The sequence below is a fragment of the Zootoca vivipara genome, chromosome 15 (genome assembly GCF_963506605.1).
Source record: "Zootoca vivipara chromosome 15, rZooViv1.1, whole genome shotgun sequence".
NCBI classification, from domain to species: domain Eukaryota; kingdom Metazoa; phylum Chordata; class Lepidosauria; order Squamata; family Lacertidae; genus Zootoca; species Zootoca vivipara.
In genome coordinates this window covers 16,665,603-16,687,591 of record NC_083290.1, presented here as the reverse complement: position 1 = coordinate 16,687,591, position 21,989 = coordinate 16,665,603, and the positions used below count along the sequence as shown (strand labels likewise).

The 21,989-nt window shown below is 48.4% G+C and overlaps 1 protein-coding gene and 1 pseudogene across 4 annotated transcripts in view; both read left to right on the top strand.

Annotated features, from left to right (window-relative positions):
- HIP1 (huntingtin interacting protein 1) overlaps positions 1-20,113 on the top strand; it is a 70,288-nt gene extending 50,175 nt beyond the window's left edge. For all 4 annotated transcript variants that reach the window (XM_060268461.1, XM_035139067.2, XM_060268460.1 and 1 more), the window contains exons 12-31: positions 4,805-4,902; positions 5,182-5,254; positions 6,138-6,321; positions 8,423-8,511; positions 9,130-9,246; positions 9,362-9,463; positions 9,840-10,034; positions 10,195-10,342; positions 11,104-11,190; positions 11,459-11,566; positions 11,669-11,805; positions 12,462-12,572; positions 12,809-12,867; positions 13,305-13,398; positions 14,674-14,774; positions 14,934-15,039; positions 15,825-15,948; positions 16,769-16,830; positions 16,943-17,054; positions 17,678-20,113. In XM_060268461.1, the coding sequence (XP_060124444.1) occupies positions 4,805-4,902; positions 5,182-5,254; positions 6,138-6,321; positions 8,423-8,511; positions 9,130-9,246; positions 9,362-9,463; positions 9,840-10,034; positions 10,195-10,342; positions 11,104-11,190; positions 11,459-11,566; positions 11,669-11,805; positions 12,462-12,572; positions 12,809-12,867; positions 13,305-13,398; positions 14,674-14,774; positions 14,934-15,039; positions 15,825-15,948; positions 16,769-16,830; positions 16,943-17,054; positions 17,678-17,697 (2,127 nt within the window). In that variant the 3' untranslated portion in view covers positions 17,698-20,113. The remainder of the gene's footprint in view (positions 1-4,804; positions 4,903-5,181; positions 5,255-6,137; positions 6,322-8,422; positions 8,512-9,129; positions 9,247-9,361; positions 9,464-9,839; positions 10,035-10,194; positions 10,343-11,103; positions 11,191-11,458; positions 11,567-11,668; positions 11,806-12,461; positions 12,573-12,808; positions 12,868-13,304; positions 13,399-14,673; positions 14,775-14,933; positions 15,040-15,824; positions 15,949-16,768; positions 16,831-16,942; positions 17,055-17,677) is intronic.
- LOC118097446 (U2 spliceosomal RNA) lies at positions 6,962-7,083 on the top strand (annotated as a pseudogene).
- Positions 20,114-21,989: the final 1,876 nt, after the last annotated feature.

Sequence of the window (21,989 nt, the reverse complement as noted above, 5' to 3'; positions counted from 1 at the left end):
TGGATGACTTTAAGAGAGGATTAGATCAATTCATGGAGGGAAGGGTTGTCAATGCCTGTTAGCTACAACGGCTATGCTCTGCCTCCGTGGCAGCAATGGTTCTGAATACCAGTAGCTGGAAACAGCAGAAAGGGAGAGAGCAATTATGCACTTGGGTCCTGCTTGTGGGCTTCCCATTGATGCATCTGGGTAACCATCATGAGACCAGGATTCTGGACTAGATGGGCCATTGACTTGGTCCAGCAGGTCTTTATTATGTTCTTATGTTAAAATATTTTCCTGGACTGCACCCTTCAGCTTGGAGACAGTGCTGGCTTTGCATCTTTACGTAACTCCCCACCCCCAGCAAAAATTCCATGTATGTAAAAATATAAAATAAAAAAGATTAAGGGGTCAGCTGAGATTTCTCCACAGCATGTTGAAAATGTACAGGGAATCTGTTGCATTCAAATAATCATCCTGCCACCTGAACTACACCACATCAGGAAGCGTCTTGCCACCATTCTCATGATTGTGTCATCTGGTCCCTGGGGGGCAGAGTTGTTCAAATAAAGTAGGGTCATAGTCTCCTCTTTTAAATTTGTTTTGTCGAAAGACCACAAGGTGGTTTGTGACATAGAACACAAATGTCAACACATAACTTAATTTTTATGTAGTAGAGACACGATAACAGTTATATGAATGCAATTTATAAGAATTGCGTAATAAAATGCAGATTTTCATAAAAGCAGCAGCACACAAAAATGAAGCAGAAAATCAGCAGCAGGGTATCTAAATCGCAAAAACAGTGTGCAAATGCAGAATCTCCTCTCTAGCCAAAGGTAACTCTTAATCTGAAACCCCACAAAAAATGACAGACCCTCCCAGTTCTCACCTGAGAGCTCCTTTCCTTTCCTTTCCTCTCCCTGTCTCTCACCCTGGGAGATCTTCACTTCCCTCCTCTCCCTCCAGGTCCTTCCACTATCCACCTCCTTCATCCACCCAGGATGTAGGAGAGACACCAGAGGGGTAATTCCCTTTGGTGTTTTCCCCTTGAGGGTGGCCCCCACTGCCATGGCTGAGGTTCCTGCAGTATGCATGGCTTTTCTCTCTCCATCATGAAACACACCCTCAGGGTGGATGTAAAGTCCAGCATCCCCATTTCTAAGCAGCGCCGGCCAATCAACACTGCCTCATGCACCAAATTGCTCCCTTCTGTTTTCTTAATAACTGTCTGTCGACAGGCCTATCATTGCTGCTGAATGTCTCTATCGGAAACCGCTGGGGCATCTCCAGGAGCCCCTCAGGGGTGGGGCTTGCTGGTGAAAACAGATTGCAGAAGCACAGCTGTTCATTGTCTTGCTTGTAAAGGAGGAATATGCCCTTCACAGTTTAGGGCCAACAGGGATTTATCTTTTGTTGTATTTCCCCCCTCTGTTCTACAATTTCAAATAAACATTTTACAAGCTTTAAAATATCCATTGACTTCCCTTCTTCTCTTTCCATGATTCGTTTTACATATCAAACACCCCTGCATATATTACTATAACCATTCAAATCAATTTTCCACTTTTACATCCATCAAAAATTATTTACTCCGTTGAATTTATCTTAATGCTGCCAGTGTTTTCAGCTGTACAGTTATTTTCCATATATTCAATAAATGTTTTCCAATCTTTTTTAAAACATATGTTCTTCTTGCTCTCTTATTCTATATGTTAAATCTGCAAGTTGTGCATATTCTGTCAACTTAAGTTGCCAGTCCTTTTTAGTTGGGACCTCGCTCATTTGGGGGCTCATTTGGGGGCTAACAAAACATGAGCCACAGTTGTTGCATACATAAATAACTTTTTCTGAAATCTGGGAATTTCAGTTTGGGTTATCCCCAGCAAAAAGGACTCTGGTTTGTTTTGGGGGAAGTAATTTTGAACATTTTTTTTCAATTAATTATAAATCATTTCCCAATACCCTTTTACCTTTTTACATGTCCACCACATGTGGAAGAACATTCCCTCCACTTCTTTATCTGATTCTGTCTTATAAATCTTAGCCAACCTACTCAGAATCATTTTCAAATAGTTCTCTTTCAATGAATAGTATGCTGTAAATTTCAGGTCACTGTTCCAGAATTTCTCCCAGAGGTTGAGATCTATATTGTGTCTTATATCAGTTGCCCAGTGTGTTATTGACTTGTCATTAACAAGCTCGTCTTTTGTGGGTCCCATTCTAATAGAAGATTATACATTTTAGACAAAAGTTTATCCTTATTTTGAAGCAGCTTTTTCAAATGTGAGCTTTGGTCTAAAAATCCATTCTTTCTATCTAATTTATCATGTAACTGGTGATATGGCAACCAATCAGTAACTTGGCTCCCTAGGCTTTCCATTGATTTCAGTTTGGGTTCCCCCCCTGTAAAATCCAGCAGTTCTCTGTAAGTCACCCAATGTATATCCATATTAACTCTCTTAATTGTAATTGTTTCAATGAGCGGTAGCCATAAAAGTGTTTTTCTTTCCAGCAGATTTTTATATTTCTCCCAAACTCTATACAGATTCTTCCTAAGAATGTAGTTCCTAAAACTCTTACAGATTTTAGCCTTCCCATACCAAAGACATGCATGCCAGCCAGATTCTAAATCATGATCATCTAAATCTAGGATGTCTGCATTGTCCAATACAACCCATTCTTTTTTTCCCATTCTTTGAAGCAGCTTAAATTATTTACTATTGGGATTGATTGGAATAAAAACAGCATCCTAGGCAATAAATTCATTTTAATGGCTGAAATTCTACCTAACCGGGAGCGTTTCATTCCCCCCTCCCCCCCCCCCAAAAAAATATCTCCAACTCTTTCTTAACCTGCCCACAATTTAATATTCATTTCAAATAGGTTGAGATTTCTTACTGTCAGCCAAATTCCCAAATATCTAACTTTTTTTTACTTATTTACAGACCAGGCATCTTTTCTTTAAAAAAATTTTTTTTAATTGACTGCTCATCCATGTTTTTGACCAACATTTTGGTTTTATCTGAATTTACTTTCAAACCCACCACTTCCCCAAACCTTTTAATTTCTGCCATCTGTCAGGAATGCTTTGATGGTGTTTCCTGCTTGGCAGGGGGTTGGACTGGTTGGCCCTTGTGGTCTCTCCCAACTATGATTCTATGATTCTAATGCTTTGGGAATGCTCTCCAAAGTCTCAACACCACATCATCAGCAAATGCCCTTAATTTTTTTTAACTCTACATCCCACCCCAAAACTGTACTTTTAATTTCCCTATTTCTCCTTATATTCTGAAGCAATATTTCTAATGCCCTAAACAACAGTGGAGACAGGGCACAGCCTTGTCTCGTTCCTATTTCTATTGGGCATTTGTCTGAAATAATATTATTTATTAATATATTTACGGGTTGATCAGTATAGATTGCTTTAATTCCTGCTAGGAAAGAGTTACCTATTTCCATTTTCTCTAAAGCCTTGGTCACGAATGAACATGAAATGTTATTGAAGGCTTTCTCCGCCTCTAGAAAGATTAGCACAGCCTGTTTTTCATTTCTTACTTCCAAATACTGTACTCTATTAAATTAATTACATTTCTTATATTGTCCTTTGTTTGTTAGCCTGGTAAAAACCTGGCTTGGTCTCTGTGGACTGACTCAGTTAGTGTCCTTTTCAGTCTCTTAGCTAAAATTGTAGCAAACAGTTTATAATGAAAAAGGTCTGTAATTTTTAGTCTTTGTTAAGTCATTATCTTGTTTGGGGATCAAGGTAATCAATACATCCTTCCATGGCACTGGGATTACTCCAGTCACCAAAATTCTATTCATGGTTTCCTTAAGTGGTTCTATAAGTGCATCCTGGAACTTTTTATAATAAATTGCAGTAAGTCCATCTGGCCCCGGTGCTTTTCCCATCTTCATTCTGTTTATAGCCAATTGCAATTCTGATATCGATATGGGTGCATTCAGACTTTGCCAGTTTTCCTTAGATACTCGGGATATGCTACAGTCCATTTTCTCAAAGTCCTCTTTCCCACAGCAGTATAGTGAAATTTGTCAAACACTTTCCTTATCTCTTTTGAGCTGGTCACATGCTTATCCTCATCTACAATATTATTTATTGTCTTACTCTTCTTTTCTTTTTTAAGTTGCCATGCTAGCAGTTTACCAGGTTTATTAGCAAATTCAATTTTTTTCTGTTTCATTAATTTTCAGCTCAATCTCTTTATTAACTAACATCAAAAATTGTGCTTGCTGGAGTTTAATCACTTGAGATGCATCTTTATCCTTTGGTTTTGCCATTAACTCCTCCTCCTTCTTCAATAAGGCACTTGATATCTCCTGCTTCTTTTTTCTCCTTTCCTTTTTTATGAAAAGCACTTTTTTGAATTAAAAAAGCCTCTCATTGCTGCCTTGCTGGCATCCCACACTACACTTAAACCTCTTTCTTCACTTAGGTTGAGGTCAACAAATTTTTGTAGGGAGCAAAGGGCCAACAGGGATTTCTCAGCTGCTGGCTGATCCACTAGCTGAGAACCTTTTAGCTCCCATGCCATTGGCTAGTGGCTCCTGGCTAAATACCTGAGCAGTGGGAGGAGCAAGCACAAGCTCAGGACACAAGCTGAAGTCTCCCAGGTGTTTCCCTTCCCTTTCGCTCCAGTCTTCTCCAGCAAACAGCCTCTGCTCTGACAATAGGAAGGTCAGAACATAGTTAAATCTGCATCCTTTCAATATTGCAATTATTGCCGCCTTCTAAAGGCCATAGCAAAGACCCGCCCTGCTCTTGCATGGAGCTAACAGCCTCCATCTCTTCTTCCTCTTTCAGAGTCTCTTTGACAATAAGTTTGATGACCTCTTTGGCAGTTCATTCAGCAATGATCCGTTCAACTTTAACAGCCAGAATGGGATGACCAAGGATGACAAGTGAGTGAGGGTCCTTCTCTGAATGCCCTTCCTTCTTTTGTTAGAAACTTTCATTATCATTGCACTGCTTTAACTGCATCCAGGGTACACGGTGTTTGGGTGTTAATGGCTTAGAAAGATGATCAGTCTGGGGGTTTGGTGGGTTCATGTAATGCCCCCATCTCTTCTAGATTTGAGCCTGCACCCATGGTCCTGAGTGAGGGGCTTTTTAAAAAGAATGCTATCTGTCCTCGTGACAGATTGGAAACACGACACCAACCTATCTCTCCCTTTCTCCAGGGACCGGCTAATTGAGCAGCTGCACAGGGAGATCGGCACCCTCAAGGATGAGTTGAAGAACTTCAAGGCCGAGGTGAATGAAATGCCCCCATCGCTGTTGGTAACACACCTGGCACCTATCTCTGGGGCAGAGCTCAGCTCTCAGGAAGGGAGGTTTGTGGGGCAAAACAGGAGAATCCCAGAAGGTGGGGTAGGACAATGGCACACACAGCCTCCGCTGCTTTTAATGTCAAGGCAGAAGTTGTGAAGGGTTTCACAAGTCCAAAATGCTGCATCAGCTAGACCTGGGGAAATGACGTCTTTTGCAGACACAAGCTCCATGTGGCCACCACTACCTCTTTCAGTTCCTGCCTCTCTTCTCTGCCTCTTGTTTGGGTTACCTCAAATAATGGGCAGACAAATCTGCTAAATTTCACTGGGAACAGAAGCAAAACAGCATGCTGGCCTTCCCCAACCTGGTGCCCTCCAGATGTTTCGGACTACAACTCACACCAGCACCTGCATAATCCTGGAAGGCAGCAGGTAGCAGGGAGTGTCCATCCATCAGCAAGTGTTTTTTTTGGGGGGGGGGCAGGAGTGATCAGTAGTCAGGATGGTCCAGGCTACTGGACTGTGAGGACAGCACTCGCAGCTCCCAGCCCAAGACCAAGAAACAGATGTGTTGTTAGGGGTTGTAGCCATTTAACTTTGTAAATAGGCATGGGTGTGTACACCCGCACCTCAGCTCATCACAATTATGGGGAGGCATTTTCTGAATGTGGAGGTGTCCCAAACTCGGGGGTGCCCCTTCCATCTGATGGGCAGTCCTTGTTTAATTTGTTTCAGGGGTGCTCTGTGACCTGCTTCACTTGGCCTCCCTAGCCAAGACTGTGTCCCCTCTCCTGACACACACACACCCCGTAAATCTTGCCAGCGGGTCCCCTAATCCCCTCCCCTCTCCATTGTGGGCCCTTCAGAGCCACCGCCTGGTGCAGCAACTGAAGGGGCACATCAACGAGCTGGAGGCGGAGCTGGCGGAGCAGCAGCACCTGAAGCAGCAGGCCCTGGACGAGAGCGACTTCCTGCGCACAGAGCTGGACGAGTTGAAAAAGCGGCACGAGGACACAGAGAAAGCCCAGCGCAGCCTCACGGAGATAGAGAGTGAGTGGGCAGAGGGCTGAATGGCAGCCCCAGCACCAAGTCTCCCGTCTGGGGCAGCGGGGGCTAGTACACTGGTACATAGCCAAATCAAATCAATACAAAAATGCCAGAGACAAGCAACGAAACATAATTCAAGGCGGTATTGTTGGCGTAATAGCATTTAAATTACCCTAAGACAATGATGCAAAGGTTTAGGTGCCAGCGCCAAAAATCTAATATGCGGATATATGTGAAGCATAAAATAGCCCAAAATAGGCTCGACACATTGAGTTAAAAATATATAAAAGAGAGCATTAAAACAGGTCCAGGCATAGGACACACTACCCTGTCAGGGTAGCCCTGAGTTTCAGAGCCTGCACTATGAAGATTGCCACCCCACGTGAAATTTGGGGATTTGCGTCCACAAGAAGCGATTTCAAACAGTCTTCCTTAGATGTAATGGTGGACGGGATCAAGAGGAGGAGCTTAGATCTTATTGGCTCATAAATGGGGCAGTAGAAAAAGAAATGTATGAAGTCCTCTGTTTCATTCATTGTGCATGGGCATAGACGCTGAGTAATAGGGGTCTTGGAGTAAATCCCCTGCAGGAAGGCCGTGGGTATAGAATGGAAACGGGCCATAGTAAACGCTCTTCTCAAATTGGGCTTCTCGGCCTTTTGGCTAAGATCAAGTGTAGTATCTGGTACATAGCCCTCCCACCGAAAATGTCAAGCAGTTTTTTTTAAAAAAAATGCCTGAAAATCTCAAAACCACACACTCTTTCTTTTCCCACACACACGTTGTACTTCCTGGAACTTACCGGTAAAGAGACGTTTTTGTCAGTCTCCTGTTCTCTGGCCAGTCAGCTCTCAGCCAATCCTCACCCAAAAGTTCAACTATGGCAACAAAAAGTCCCTCCCATGTGTCTCTTAAGTCAGAGGTTTTCAACCTTTTTGAGTCCACAGCTCCCTTGACCAACTGCATTCCTTCTGTGGCACCCCTGTGGGGCTCAGAAGCCCAGTTATCTCGCCCCTTGCCTGCAAAACTGGCAGCCTCTCACCCTTTTTCGAACACCCTTCTTTTGGGGAGTGTTCCCTCAGCCTCCTCTCCCCTCTCATTGGAAGTCCTCTGGGCAGCCACTGCTGCCGCCCCTGGTCTCTGAGCTACCCACCCACCCCCCACCCCCCGCCTCCAAAGGTGCCTCCTCAAACTGTCCCACAGGGGCCTGTGACTTGTCTAGCCAAGGGTTGGTGGGCAGGCTGGGCTCCCTTGTCTGCTTGCTTGCTTCCTTACTCCAAGGCCACCTCAGCTCCTGGCAACCAGCACCCCCTGGCCAGCTCCAGAGGCACCATTCGCCTGCAGAGCTTGTAGCCTCTCTCTCTCCCCCCACCCACCCAAAAAACTCAGCAACTTTGGCTTCCCTAAAAAAGGCTCAACAGCTTTGATTAAGCTTTCCCAATAAAAGCTCAACAACTCTGGTCAATCCAATGGGTAGATCACTGCCAGTTTTTTAATAGTGGTTATAGATTGCTGTCTCTTGGATGTTGGACAGCCCTGGCCTAGAGGAACCATACATTCTTTCTGAGCATGCTCAGAGTTATTTTCCCAAAGGCCAAAGAACCAACAAAGTGTTTCCTGCTTTAAGGAGCTTTTTTTTCATTTTTAGGATTTGTATTGTTTCCTTATTTCCTAAATAAGTGCCGTACAAGTTCTATTGTCATGAAAACAGCAAAGTTAAAAAAACTGCAGCCCTGACAAGTCAAAATGTTACCAGCTGCCACTAGGCAGGTGGGTGGCAACTTGATTGCCCGTTTGCTTTGCTTCGGATCCTGAAGGCTCAGGGTGGATAGCAACTTGCAAGCACAAACACACGGGCGATTAAAATGAGCAAGAATTAACACACCACAAGTCAATTAAAACTATGTCTTCATAACAGCCGTGAAAGAATATGTCGGTACACTTAGCCTAGCTGACCTGGGTTCCAGTTTCTGTCTGTAACAGTTCGAAACTTGTATGAAAATCAAGTGGGCTAATAGCATAAGAAATTAGACCCTTCCTGCAAGAATACATGGCTAATTCACCCTAGCCACCAAGTCACCACCCTTGTCTGTTTCTGCTACAGGGAAAGCACAAGCTACAGAGCAGCGATACACAAAGCTGAAGGAAAAGTACAGTGAGCTCGTGCAGAACCACGCAGACCTCCTGCGCAAGGTAACCCTGCATTGTTCTTCCTTCACTTCTCGGTACTAGAGAGTTGGGGGGAGGGGGGTGTCACTTCCTCTGACTTCATGCAACAAGATGGGATTGCATCTGCTGAAGCACCCTAACGATAGCCCTGTTAAGCCAGTTAAGATTCAGTAGCTGTGAACCACTGCCTTCCTTTTGTTAGGATTTCCACACCCTTTCTGGGTCAGCTATCTATGCATTTGCTTAGATTTCCACTTACAGCTTTTATCATATCTCTTCAGCACTACTTAGGAAACCAGTAGCTAGGGAGAGAGAGAGAGAGAGAGAGAGAGCGAGCGCACTTTGGTATGTTTCTGCGTTGCACTGAGCAAAATTCACAGTTTTACCTGGAATTAGAAAGGAATTCAATGAATCTCTCAAAAGTCAGTCAGTGGCTGAGGAACCAAGTCAACAGCAGAGCCCTCTCAGCAAAGATGGAGACTGTGCCCGGAGGGGATTTGCTGCAGTGTGCTTCCGCTGCTTAAGACTTGGAGGGAGGGGGCAAGGAAAATTCACTGGTGCCACTGAAGATGGGAGGAGGGAGAGTTATGCCCATGAACCCGCTTCCTTCTCTTCCTTTGCCTCCCTCTTCCTGTTCCTTAGAATGCTGAGGTGACCAAGCAGGTGACGGTGGCCAGGCAGGTCCAAGGTGACGTGGAGCGGGATAAGAAAGAGCTGGAGGACTCCTTCCAGCGACTGAGTGAGCAGGCCCAGCGGAAGGTGAGCAGGGGGGGCAGAGGGGGGAGTTTCAACTGAGCAAGAAGAGAAAGGGGGTTCAGAATGTCAGTTGGAGAAACCTGACGGGAAAGGGCACAAACCTTTTTTTTTTTCGCAGACACAGGAGCAGGTGGAAGTCTTGGAAGCATTGAGGAGGGAGCTCATTGTCAGCAAACAGGAACTCCAGACCCTCCGAAGCACCATTGAGTCCAGCGCACAGGTGAGACTCTCCAGCCTGTCCTCTTCCTCAGAGGCCCCGGCAGAAGTTGTGTGTGTGTGTGTGTGTGTGTGTGTACACACACAAACAAACACACACACACACAACAAGTCTTTTGTATGACTTCTCCTCGCTTTGCCATAATGGCACAGGGAACACCAGCTGTTAGGGCTGCAGCCACCACAAGCAGCAGAAGTGGAAGCAGAAAGGGCAGTTGGGAGAGGGAGGGGAGCAAGAGGCTGGGTTGGCCCAGTTGTGGATGGAAGGCAGGACTGATACATCCCCTGGGTGCCCTGGGGGCGGAGAAGGTTCCTGCAGGACTGGTGCAGTTTGGACAAGCCTCAGCTCTCATTTTATTTTTTGTCTACCTGCTGGCTAGGCCGAAGCAGCGCACAGCACTCAGCTGGCCAGCCTGCAGCTGGAAACAGCCACCCTCAATGAGACTGTGGCCCAGCGTGACCAGCAGCTGGCCAATTTGCAGGCCGAAGTGCAGCAGCTGAAGGCCACCCTGCAGAGAGAGAAGGAGGACAGTGGCAAAGCGGTGGAGGAGCTGCGGAGCTGCCTGGAGGAAAGGGTGAGAGGTGGGCTGGAGGTGGGGTGGTGGTGATTAGCCGGGAACAGCCCAAGAGGCTCTTTGTGTGGTGGGGGTTGATGGAGGGCCACCCCAAGCTCTTCTTCCGCTGCTCCACGAGTAGCCAAGAGCGGAGGTCTAGCCTCTCTTCCTCTGCCCTCAGGAGAGCAACACACAGGCCCTGCAGCAGCAGCTCCTGGACAAGCAGTTTGCCCTCCTGCAGTGTGCCACGAGAGAGGCTGAGCAGATGGTGCAGGATGCCCTGAACCGACTCGAGGACCCCACACATGTCAGCTGCACAAGCTCTGCAGGTCAGCCAAGCAGGCCTGGGGGCCCTCACCCCCTTCCTTCAGCAGAGATTTTCATGGCCAGAGCCCGCTTGCAACCAAAGCTTGCTTCTGACCCTCATGCTTCCAGGGGACACCTTAGACTTGCTCAGCAACTTGCAACTGTGGCCAGTTCCTGCTGAAGTTGGAGAAGCCATGGCTTCAGTTACCAGAGGGAGAGTAATTTGTAGTCACTCTGCACCTCCCTTCAATCAACTAGTCATTAAACTATGGAACTCTCTCCTACGGGAGGCAGTGATGGCCACCAGTTTAGATTACTTTAAAAGATGATTAAACAAATTTTAGAGAGGGGGAGGAGAGGGCCATTGATGGCTATTAGGGATGATAGCCATCTGCCTGCCCAGATGGAGGCAGTGATTCTTCTGAATATCAGGTGCTGGAAACCACAAGAGTGGTTGCTTTTGTGCTCAAATCCTGCCTGTGAGTTTCCCAACAGAAGCATCTTGTCGGCCACTGTGAGAACAGGATACTGGACTAGATGGGCCCACTTTGGTCTTACCCAGCAGACTCTTCTTAAGTTCTTAATCTATTTTTTTTGGGGGGGAGGGCAGGTTATAAACTAAAATGAATTCTTAAAAGGCTGAAGAGGAGTAGCCCAGGCCAAGGAGAAAGTCAAGACAACCCTCATTGCTGGGTTGTACATTATCAGCTTTTAAGGCCTTCTTCCAGTTGCACTTCCTAGTAGGGTTGTATTCAATGCTTCCTTTATTTTGTGTGCTGTGTAGATTACCTTCTATCCAGGACCTCTGCGGCATCCGAGTGCGTAGAGCGGCTGCAGGAGGCATGCACCCAGTACCTCTCTAACCAGTCAGGTAAGAAACTTGGAGCTGTTTCCAGCTGCCCAGGCAACAGGCCCCATGTAGGACAAGCAGCATGGAAGTGGGAGACCCTGAGAGCCACCCCGCTCATGTCAGCAGCTGCACCCATTTGTCAGTGGCATTTTCTTTTCCACTCCGCAATTGAAAAGTTAAAGGTGGCCATTGTGGCAGAAGCACTTGGCAGTATTTCTCTTAGAAGATCTCAATGAGCCTGGGAGGATCACCTGTGCTTGGTCTCATGTGTTCTCTTCTCCCTTCCTAGATGTGAGCAGCTTGTTGTCACACGTGGCTCTCTTTGGCCACCTGGTTGGTGACACCATCGTCCAGGCAAGCGCCACTTCACACATGGCCCCCATGGAGCCTGCAGACTGTGAGTACCTGCCTCTGGCCAGGAAAAGGGTAGGACAGAAACAGGGGCCTTCCTAGGTCATGCAGGGCCTGAGTGGAGCCTTTCCCCTTTGCATGTTTCCAGTGCTGTTGGAAGCCTGCAGGCAGTGTGGCAGTGAGGCCTTGTGCTACTTGGGCACCCTGAAGGACAGATCCTCTTTGGAGAGGGCCAACTGCGCAGCCGTCAGGAACTGTCTTGGCCGGATCACTGCCATTGGAGAGGTGAGTCACTGTATGGTTTGGGGAGGGCAACAGGTTTATTTATATTTATTTATTTATTGCGTTTGTAATCCCACCTTTTTGTCAAGGTGTGGTTCTCTCCCTTAGCCTCACAACAACCCTGTGAGTTAGGTTAGGCTGGGAGACTGACTTGCCCCCAACATCATCATTGAGCTTTGTCGCCAAGCAGGGATTTGAACCCAGGTCTCTCAGGTCCTAGCCCCAACACTCTTAAGCACCACAGCACATTGGCTGCCATTGGTTGGGGTCGCAACCCCAGAGTGGATCTCCTCCAAGGAACCTATTCCTGCATTGCATGGGGTTGAACTAGTTGACCCTTGGCGTCCCTTCCAACTCCATGGTCAGACCTCCTCATTTGGCCAGGCCAGGCCACACCCACCTGCCCACATTGTGCAGGGCAGGGAAATATGCAGCTAGCCTCAAAAGGGGATTGCAGGAATCAGCTGACCATCCACGCAGGCAAAAGCAGCTCATGTGATGCCGTCGGTACCAGGCGACAGAATGCAGTTGACAGAGACAAATGGAAGGATCCTGTTCCCCACACCTAGTGAGCTCCTCTGAAGATGAAGTTGATATGAGGCAGTGGGGGATACAAGAGAAGGCAGCAACTTTGTGGGTCACCCTCTGCTCTGTTGCAGGACCTGCGCCCCAAGGGCCTGGACATCAAGCAAGCGGAACTAGGGGATTTGGTGGACAAGGAGATGGCAGCCACAGCAGCAGCCATTGAGATGGCAGCTTCCAGAATTGAGGTGAGATGAAAGAGAAGATGGTCGGCTTCCTGTTTGCCCAGTGGGATTCCTTCAAAAAAGGAGGAGGAATGATGTTTTCTTTTTCAGGGCAGGGGATTAGATTTCAGTTCCAGCTCCGTGCCATGCTAGGGGTGGCTGGTTCACAACTTTGCTGTGCAAGTGACAGTGGCTAACGCTGTTCATTCTGTAGCTCTGACACCCACCCCACTCTCTCCCCACCACCCTTGTCAACACAGGAGATGCTGAGCAAGTCACGGGCAGGAGACACTGGAGCCAAGCTTGAGGTCAACGAAAGGTTGGTATGGAAGGCTGGCACCAGCTGCCTTTCCCTCCTCCCTGCCTGGAGTTTTTTCTGGGCACCATTGGCACACCTCTTCCTCCTTACCCCACTCTGACACACCATTTTCAGGACAGCATGCTTTAGAGTAGCCGTGGCCAAGCTGGCACCTTCCAGCTGTTTTGGACTACAACTCCCATCAGCCCCAGCCACTACAGCTGCCTGGTGGCATCAGGTTGGCGAAGGCTGCCTGTCCTCAAAAGAAAGGGTTAGTCTGCTATCATCTCGGAGCCAGAGAAGGGTGCCCGCTCATTCCTTGACTGCTGTGCTTCCTCTACCTGGCAAGTGGTTTTTGCTCAACAATGTGGGGATGGGGCCTCTGGGGCTTTTACAGTGGAGCCCATATGCTTTGGATGCAAGCAGACACTGCACAGACAACCCTTTGTGATTTGCAGGATTCTGGGCTCCTGCACAGGCTTAATGCAGGCCATCCAGGTTCTGGTCAAGGCTTCCAAGGACCTCCAGCGGGAGATTGTGGAGAGTGGAAGGGTGAGTGAGCAGTGCCGGCCTTGCAAGCTGGGACTGTGGGCTTCTCACTCAGTGTGCCTTCTTGCCTCAGATGCTGTCAGTCTGCGTTGTTGTTTACATAAAACATACTCGTCTCCTTGGTTAAAGGTGGGGCAGGAAAGTGCCGTTGTTCCAGTGTGCTCCTGAGTTGTTGAAGGGGTGTGTTGTGCTCATGCTAATAGCACTCCAGTCCCTTGGGCAGCTGGGCGGAGGATGACAAAATGAGATGGCTTTCTGGGACCTAACTACAGCCTCTCGCTGTCTTAAGTGCCTCTCTTCCAAGTGTTATAGGGGCCTAGGAGACAGGTGGATTTTTAGCTTTTAAATAGGATGCCGGAATGGCGGGTGATAGGGGACCCCCACAGGGGTTCTGTTTTCTCATTGCTATCAATGAATGTGGAGTTAACACAGGAGTATGAGAATTGGCCCACATGAACACAATTCATACTGCTGGGCGAGTTAAACTAATTTGCTTTATTTAGAGTACTGTGTTGTAATTATGAGGTCAAGCCTCTCAAAGCAGTACAGTACTGTATACATAAAATTTTGAAAACACCAATCATTCTTTCAAAAGTCCAATGCTGGATAAACAGGGTTGCATAGCAAAAAGCAGAGTGCAGGTCCAGATGCTACATCACTTGGTAAGTGGTTAGAAGGAGAGTTCATAACTCACATATATTCTTGTCTGTTCATTCTGAGAGAATGTTTGTGTCCAGTGTTCCCTTTGGGATCAAGATACCCTTTGCAGAGCCTTTTACCTAACCTCAGAACGTAGGCAAGAGAGAGAGAGGAGGGAGAAGAGTAAAATAGAAAGCAGCTTGTTTGTTCTCCAGTGAACACCACCAGGTTCTGGAATATCTAAAGATGGTCTGTGAGGTGGCTCTTACCTCTCTGCCCACCCCAGGAAAGGCTGTGGCTTAGCGGTGGAGCACCTGATTTGCATGCACAAGATCCTGGGTTCACATGCAGAGCTGGGAAAGACTCCCTGCCTGGAAACCCTGACTAGCCGAAGGCCGGTAAGGGCAAGCAATACTGAGCAAGGTGCACCAAAGGTTAACCTGGTATAAGGCAGCTGCCAACTCCACTGTCGGGCTGAAGCTCACAGCCATGGAAGCTAGAAGGCTGTGAAGGCGTTGCACTGACCTCTGTGGCCTCGTGGCGGGCGCAGAGCTTCTGGTGGGACTTGAGAGAGACAGAATGAACTCCTCCTTCAGCTATTCCCGGCAATGCTTAGATCTCACTCCTCTTCTCGCCTAGGGAGCAGCATCCCCCAAGGAGTTTTACGCCAGAAATTCCCGCTGGACGGAGGGACTGATTTCTGCCTCCAAGGCTGTCGGCTGGGGAGCAACTGTGCTGGTGTAAGTGTTTGGGGAAGAAAAGGCAGCAGACACCCCTGGGGTTACTTCATAGCCTACTGTTTGCCTGCGAGCTAGGCAGTACTGCGATGAGGGGCTGTGGCTTGTAGCCCTGGAGTGTCAGGGGTGGTGCTCTAACATCCCTTTTGCATCTTTCCCTAGAGATGCTGCTGACCTCGTGGTTCAAGGCAAGGGGAAGTTTGAGGAGCTCATGGTCTGCTCGCATGAAATTGCAGCAAGCACAGCTCAACTAGTTGCTGCTTCAAAGGTAGGGATTGCCTTGTGATGCCTCCTTAGAACCATAGAGTTGGAAGAGGTCCAAAGGGTCTAGTTCAACCCCCTGCTGCAGGAATGTTGAGCTGAGTGCCTGAGCAAGTGGCCAACAGCCAGTCATACTAGGAACGAATAAGCTTAATAGGTTTTCCTGGGCAGTCAGGATGCCAACAGCTGTTTGACTAGCAGTGCCCTGCTCCATTTGCCACCAGCGCTTTCTTTCTCATCTGCTGTCAGTGGCAAAGCAACTGAGCCAGTAGGACCCATTTGTGGCCTGGTGATGTTTCCTCACCAAAATGATCCATGGCTTCCTTCCAGCTTAAGTACAGCTGCAGCTGGAACCCCATCACAAATCAGTTGCTAAAGCTTCCTACTTTGGGTGCTCCTCCTGCATAGACAATCATCCAAAGGCTTTTCTGGAAAAGCCAATTTAATGTCTCAGGATCCCACTTCCATAAGAGTTTGGAGTGGGGAGAAGAAACCAATAGGGGGCTTTGAGTGAGCAAGAGTGCATTTCATAAGTGTTTTGCTCCTGGACTGGGACCACCCGTGGTGCCTGGTGTTTGAGCTTTTCTTCTAGGATGACATTAGAGTGGCGATGGGGACCTTTGCTTGCTCTCTTCCCAACCAGCAGGGGATCTGCCCTTTCCTTTTTGTAACATCTGGAGCTCCTCTGGAGCAGCACATTGCAGATCACTTGCTTTGCCACCACATGTGGCATGTAGAATCCTTTTCTCCCACCTGCAAAGATGCCACTGATTCTCCTCTTTGATCCGCCAGGTGAAAGCAGATAAAGACAGCGCAAACCTCAGCAAGCTCCAGGTCGCCTCCCGGGGAGTCAACCAAGCGACAGCCAGGGTGGTGGCTACCACCAAGTCAGGAATGTCACAAATTCAGGAGACAGGTCAGTTTCTGAATCTGAAGTTGGAGATCCCTTTTCCCTCCTGTTGTTGTTGTTGTTGCTGCTGCTGTTGTTGTTGCTGTTGTTGTTGTTTAGTCGTGTCCGTCTCTTCGTGACCCCATGGACCAGAGCACGCCAGGCACTCCTGTCTTCCACTGCCTCCTGCAGTTTGGTCAAACTCATGTTGGTAGCTTCAAGAACACTGTCCAACCATCTCGTCCTCTGTCGTCCCCTTCTCCTCGTGCCCTCCATCTTTCCCAACATCAGGGTCTTTTCCAGGGAGTCTTCTCTTCTCAAGAGGTGGCCAAAGTATTGGAGCCTCAGCTTCAGGATCTGTCCTTTCAGTGAGCACTCTGGGCTGACAGAATGGAGAGGTTTGATCTTCTTGCAGTCCATGGGACTCGCAAGAGTCTCCTCCAGCAGCATAATTCAAAAGCATCAATTCTTTGGCGATCAGCCTTCTTTATGGTCCAGCTCTCACTTCCATACATCACTACTGGGAAAACCATAGCTTTAACTATATGGACCTTTGTCGGCAAGGTGATGTCTCTGCTTTTTAAGATGCTGTCTAGGTAGGTACCTCCTGTAGGCACCTGTTTCTCTAAGGCTGAGGGGTAGCGGTCCCTATTTTTCATTCAGTTCAGTTACCGCCTCTCTCTTTCTATTTTGACTTTGCTTATTCATCTGGCTGCTTGAGTCCCACAGGAAACACAGCTGGGCTCACCAGCTGCCAGGCAGTTCTCAGCACAGTGTGGGAAGGGATGAGTCCTGCACTTCCATGCTTCCATTAATGATAGTAAACTTGTTTGTTGTCCCCCTGCAGACAGCATGGACTTCTCCGCCATAACGCTAACACAGATCAAGCGTCAAGAAATGGATTCCCAGGTATTTGGGGGAGGGAGGGAGAAAAGGGAGTAAAGAATGCCAGGCAGAGCAGAAGGGAGAGGCATTGCAGCCTGGTTACTTGCACTCCAGAAGCCTTTCTCCTCCCTCCTAGGTGCGAGTCCTGGAGCTGGAGAACCAGTTGCAGAAGGAACGCCAGCGCCTGGGAGAGCTGCGGAAGAAGCACTATGAACTGGCAGGGGTGGCTGAGGGCTGGGATGAGAACGGTGAGTCTGGTGGCTTGTTGGCTCCTTTGCTGGCCTTTGGGCCACAGCAGGTTCTGGGTTCTCCCAACTTGGGCCTGTAGCCTTCTTCCTGCTAAGACACTGAGGACCAGCAAAGTGAAAGGAGCCTTTTCATATCAATTCCCAACACCTTGAGTTAGTGCTGCAACCACAGAAAGGGCAAAATTACATTTGTGGAGCACCCTGCCAAAAATAATAATAATAATGGGTCAATGAAAGCCTTACCTTATAGCAGTGGTAGGGAAATAGCCCACCCTCCTCTGATAGGCCACATTTGGAAGGTAAGCGGAGCTGCCTACCTGTCAATCACCTGCCACCAGGTGTCAAACGTCAAGGGAAGAAACGGAAGCATGCTCTTGAGTGAGCTCCCAATTATTATTTTGTTATTCCTTCCTTTGCAACCCCAGCTGGAGCCATAGCTGAGGTTTGAATCCAAACTGTGCTTGAAAGATTTATTCCAAAAGCAGGTTGGTTATGGGTTGTATTCACACATATACATCAATACCTTGACTTCCCTAGTTGCCTATACCTGTCAAAGAGCTGTCTGTCCCCTGTGATGCTGATAGCTTTCTTTTCTCTCTCTCTCTCTCTCTCTCTCTGCCCAGGTGCTAATCTAGCCCCCTGAGGAGACAGCCGGAGAAGAGGCACCATCCATTGGTGCAGCTCCTTCCGAACACGAATTATAAACTCCTTTGGAACATACCGCAAAGCCTGTGCTTACCACAAAGACATTCCTCTCTCTCTCTTGGGCCAGCCAGGGCACCCTGCTGGTCAAGAAGGTAGTAGTAGCAGCCATGGCAGAGGGGGCACAGGGAGAGGAAGTGAGGAACCTCCCCAGCACCATAGCAGCAACAGTAGCAGCATAAACATGCACTGCCTGCCATAGCCCACAAAGCCCACACTGGCCTCATGGGCGTTGTTCCAGCTTTGCAGCCTCTCCGCAAGAGTCGTACTCCATCTCTCTCCTCCACCACCTTCAGTTCACTTCCTTATTTGCACAACCTCTGAGCTGCCAGCCTTGGCCTTCGACTCACATCAGGGCCCGTGGTGACATCTCTCTGCTCATGCTGCTTCTCTTTGTCTGCCACCTCTTGTCCTCAGAACCAGGAGGGTGGCAGGACCTGCTGAAACTGGTGTGTGTGTGTGTGTGTGTGTGTGTGTGTGTGTGTGTGTGTACACTTGCCCACCCTGCGATGACAGGGTTGGAGGGCCTTCAGTACAAACAGACCATGGTGTCCATAGGAGGGACGGATTAGGTCCATCCCAAAGATGGGTGGCAGCCATTTTCTCACAGGCCATCCAGTAACAGGCAGGAAACACTTCATGGCCTCAAAGCCCCTCTCTTCTCTGGCTCCGCTGCCTGCTCCAACAAAGCAGGCCTTTCTGCTGCTTCAGAGCAGCCCACTGTGTGTTGAGCCAGCAATAAACAGCTGAGAATCTCAGAGCGGGAAGAGCTGGCGATGGTCTGATGGGGCCAGAGCAGCTGCTTTCATGTTGGGCTCTGTGAGGGACTCCACCTGCTCATACGTAGACCTGGCCAGTTGCCCTTTTCTCACACAGAGTCCATTAGCGCAACCCGTCAGCCTTCCCTGGACTGAACGGAGTCTGAAATAGCCAGCAACGCGAGGCGATGTGGATCCTGTTGTAGACTTGGGTTCTCCCCCACCCAACTGATGCTGCCTTCCATGACTGGCTGCCTCAGGCACCTTGTGATCACTGTGAGTCATTAGCCATACAGCAGTGGAAACATCTGGGCAGCAACCCTGCACTGTCCTCGTTCATGATAGAGGTGTGTGTTGTGCACTCTCTCTCTCTCACACACACACACACATACACACAAGCATGGATACACCTGTACACCCTAGATTAAAACCTGCCACTGGGGGCAATCCAATGTGTGCCTGCTCCTCGCTCCAGCTGGGGCAATCACTCGGAAGCAGAGAACCTCCCTGCTGCATTGGGTGGGACTGCCCTGTGTCTGGTATTCGCCAGCAGGCCAGGCTGTTTCAACTTGAGGGCGGGAGGGTTCAAGCTACAATCCAAACAAAGGTGACAACCATGTAACATTCTCCCTGGGTCATCTGAAATGGCCCCAAGGGCTGCCATAGAGTCTGGGAACTTTGGAAGCTCTAACAATGGAGTGGGTGGTCGGACTGGGCCCCAGATCAGCCTTTGACAAGACAAAACAGGGAAATTTGTGAGTCTGACTTGTGGCGCTGTGTCCCAGGGCCCGTTCCAGACCCTCCTCCTTGCCCTCAAGTCACTCAAGATCAATCTGTCTGTCGCACACTGCCATTGGGGTGCAGGGGCTGGAGGGACCCACAGAGGAGCCAGGGTTTCTTGCTCTCCCCGTTGGGAGTTACTCTGACTTGCCTACCCCTCCCCAGTTCTTCTGAAGAAGTTGTTGTTTAGACCAACAGCCTCTCCAAGTGGTGCCTGTTAATGCCCCCGGCCTTCCTGCCATCTGGGTGGCAGCAGCCCAAGAACCAAATAGCCCTCTCTTCCCACCGCCAGCTTGAATGAGGCCACTCAGCTGCCTGCCTCTCTCTCCAAAGCAGCAGGAACAGCCTTGCCGCCACAGCACATGATAGGAGAAGAGGCTCCATATGGCACTGAACTACCCTTACGCAACCCCTTCTGCCCTCCATCCTCTCCCCCCAACTACCTCAGGTTTTCAGGCTGATGGGCCCACCCGTGTTGGGGACAAAACAGAAGAAGACTGCCTGCCAGGGTGATGTCTTGAGCCTGGCAGAAAGGCCATTTTGTCTCACTAGTAAAGTGACTTCCTCAGTGCTCGCTCTTTCTCCTCTATTTTTTAAATTTTTCCTAAATTGGGGTGAGGGGTGTCAAACAAAAACTTCCATTAGAGCAGTTTCCCTTAAGTGACTAAAATCACTCACCACAGGTCTGGGGCCAGGTTACCAGTTGACCCAGGTGCCAGCTCTCTTTTTAATTATTGTATTAAATACAAGATTCCCCCCCCCCTTTGTATGATATGTTGAATGTGTGTTTTCAATTTTTAAATAAATATTTCAACCCGGTTCTGTTGGCTTTGTAATTTGGAAGAGGGAGATCCAGGACTCACAGTGTTCCCCTTGGCAGACTTCCTTTTCCCGCTTACTCTGTATGTGATCAGGTGAACCCAACAATCTAGCCAGACCAGCACCCAAAGTAGAGTTGGTTGACCTATAGCAGCCTTCCTCAACCCAGTGCCCTCCAGCTTGGGGCTGATGTGAGTTTAAGTTCAAAATAATATGTGGGGTGCTAGGTTGGGCTAAAGGCAGGGAGAGTGGCATGCAGACCGTCCTGCCTTTGGGGTCAGAATAACACAAAAATATGCATGTCTGACTTCTCATTCTGTGCCATTGTGGAAGCCTGGAATATAACAATGGCCCCCTTAGGCCATGAAACGGAGAGAAGGGTAGTGGTTAGGGAGAACAGGGCTAGATCTTTTGGAATGACTCAATATGAAGTATATAGAGCTGTTAGAAGCTGCATCAAGCTCAAGGTGAGGCATCAGATCCCAGCTTTCAACACCCTGATAACCCCTTGAGGCACTTCATATCACCACATTCATTCCTGCACCTTTGTCCACACCATCATTCATTGTTTGCTTTAAACATTTATACCCTGCTTTCTCCCTCCCCAAGGGAGTTTCTCAAAGCAGCTTGCAGAGTGCTTGTTGGGTTGGGTCTCAGTGAAATTCACTCAATGGATCTTTTCTTCTAGCCCAGCCTTCTGCTAGTTAATTTCTTATGAAACTCCCAGCTGTCAAATGTAGAAGAGCTTCCGACACCTTTCAGGAGTTCTGTTCGGTAAACCCTGTGCTATAATGGCCCTTGGCCTTTTGTACAACAGTCCTCATTGGGGTGTCTCGCCTGAGCAAATGAAAAATGCTGTTTTATTTCTGTAAGGCGCTGCTTAAGGAGCAAGGACCTGATTTCCCTACCCAGGGCAATTAAAGGTAAAGGGGCCCCTGACCATCAGGTCCAGTCGTGTCCGACTCTGGGGTTGCGGCGCTCATCTTGCTCTGTAGGCCCAGGGAGCCAGTGTTTGTCCACAGACAGCTTCCGGGTCATGGGGCCAGCATGACAAAGCTGCTTCTGGCGAACCAGAGCAGCGCATGGAAACGCCGTTTACCTTCCCGCCGGAGCGGTCCCTATTTATCTACTTGCACTTTGGTGTGCTTTCGAACTGCTAGGTGGGCAGGAGCTGGGACCGAGCAACGGGAGCTCACCCCGTTGCAGGGATTCGAACTGCCGACCTTCTGATCAGCAAGCCCTAGACTCTGTGGTTTAACCCACAGCGCTACCTGGGTCCCACCCTGGGCAATTGTATGTACTTAAAACCTTTGTTTTTACTCTGCACTTCAGTGGAAAAGGCAACCAAAGTCCTTTGGGAAAGGATTGAAGCTCAATAGCAGACCATCCACTTTGCATACAGAAGCTCCCAGTTTCAATTCCCAGCATTTTCCAAGCTGCTGCCACTCAGCAAATACTAAGGTTGATGGAACTATGCCCTGACTTGATAGGAGATAGCTTCCTAAAGTGACATACAAAGATAAATAATAATACAACCCTCATGCTACAAGTCATAATCAAAAATACCTTAAAGGAAAAAGGAAGAAGAAGAAGAAGAAATAGCAAACTGGCACTAGTTCTTATTGGTTACTGAGTTCTCATTAGAACCAAGTGTGATGGAAACCATTGTGGAAGAAAAGGAGCTGAGAGTTGTTGGTGTGCTTGAACCGGTGCAACATCTCTGCTTCCCATCTAGCCTCATTGGATGGTTGCACCCAGGGTGATGGTTGATGATGGGTGCCATGCCAGAGGGTGGTGATGGTTTATATATAGCCAGAGAAGTACCCCACATTTGACCATCTTCTTTTAAAAGGGGGAAAAAATAGATCTATTTTCA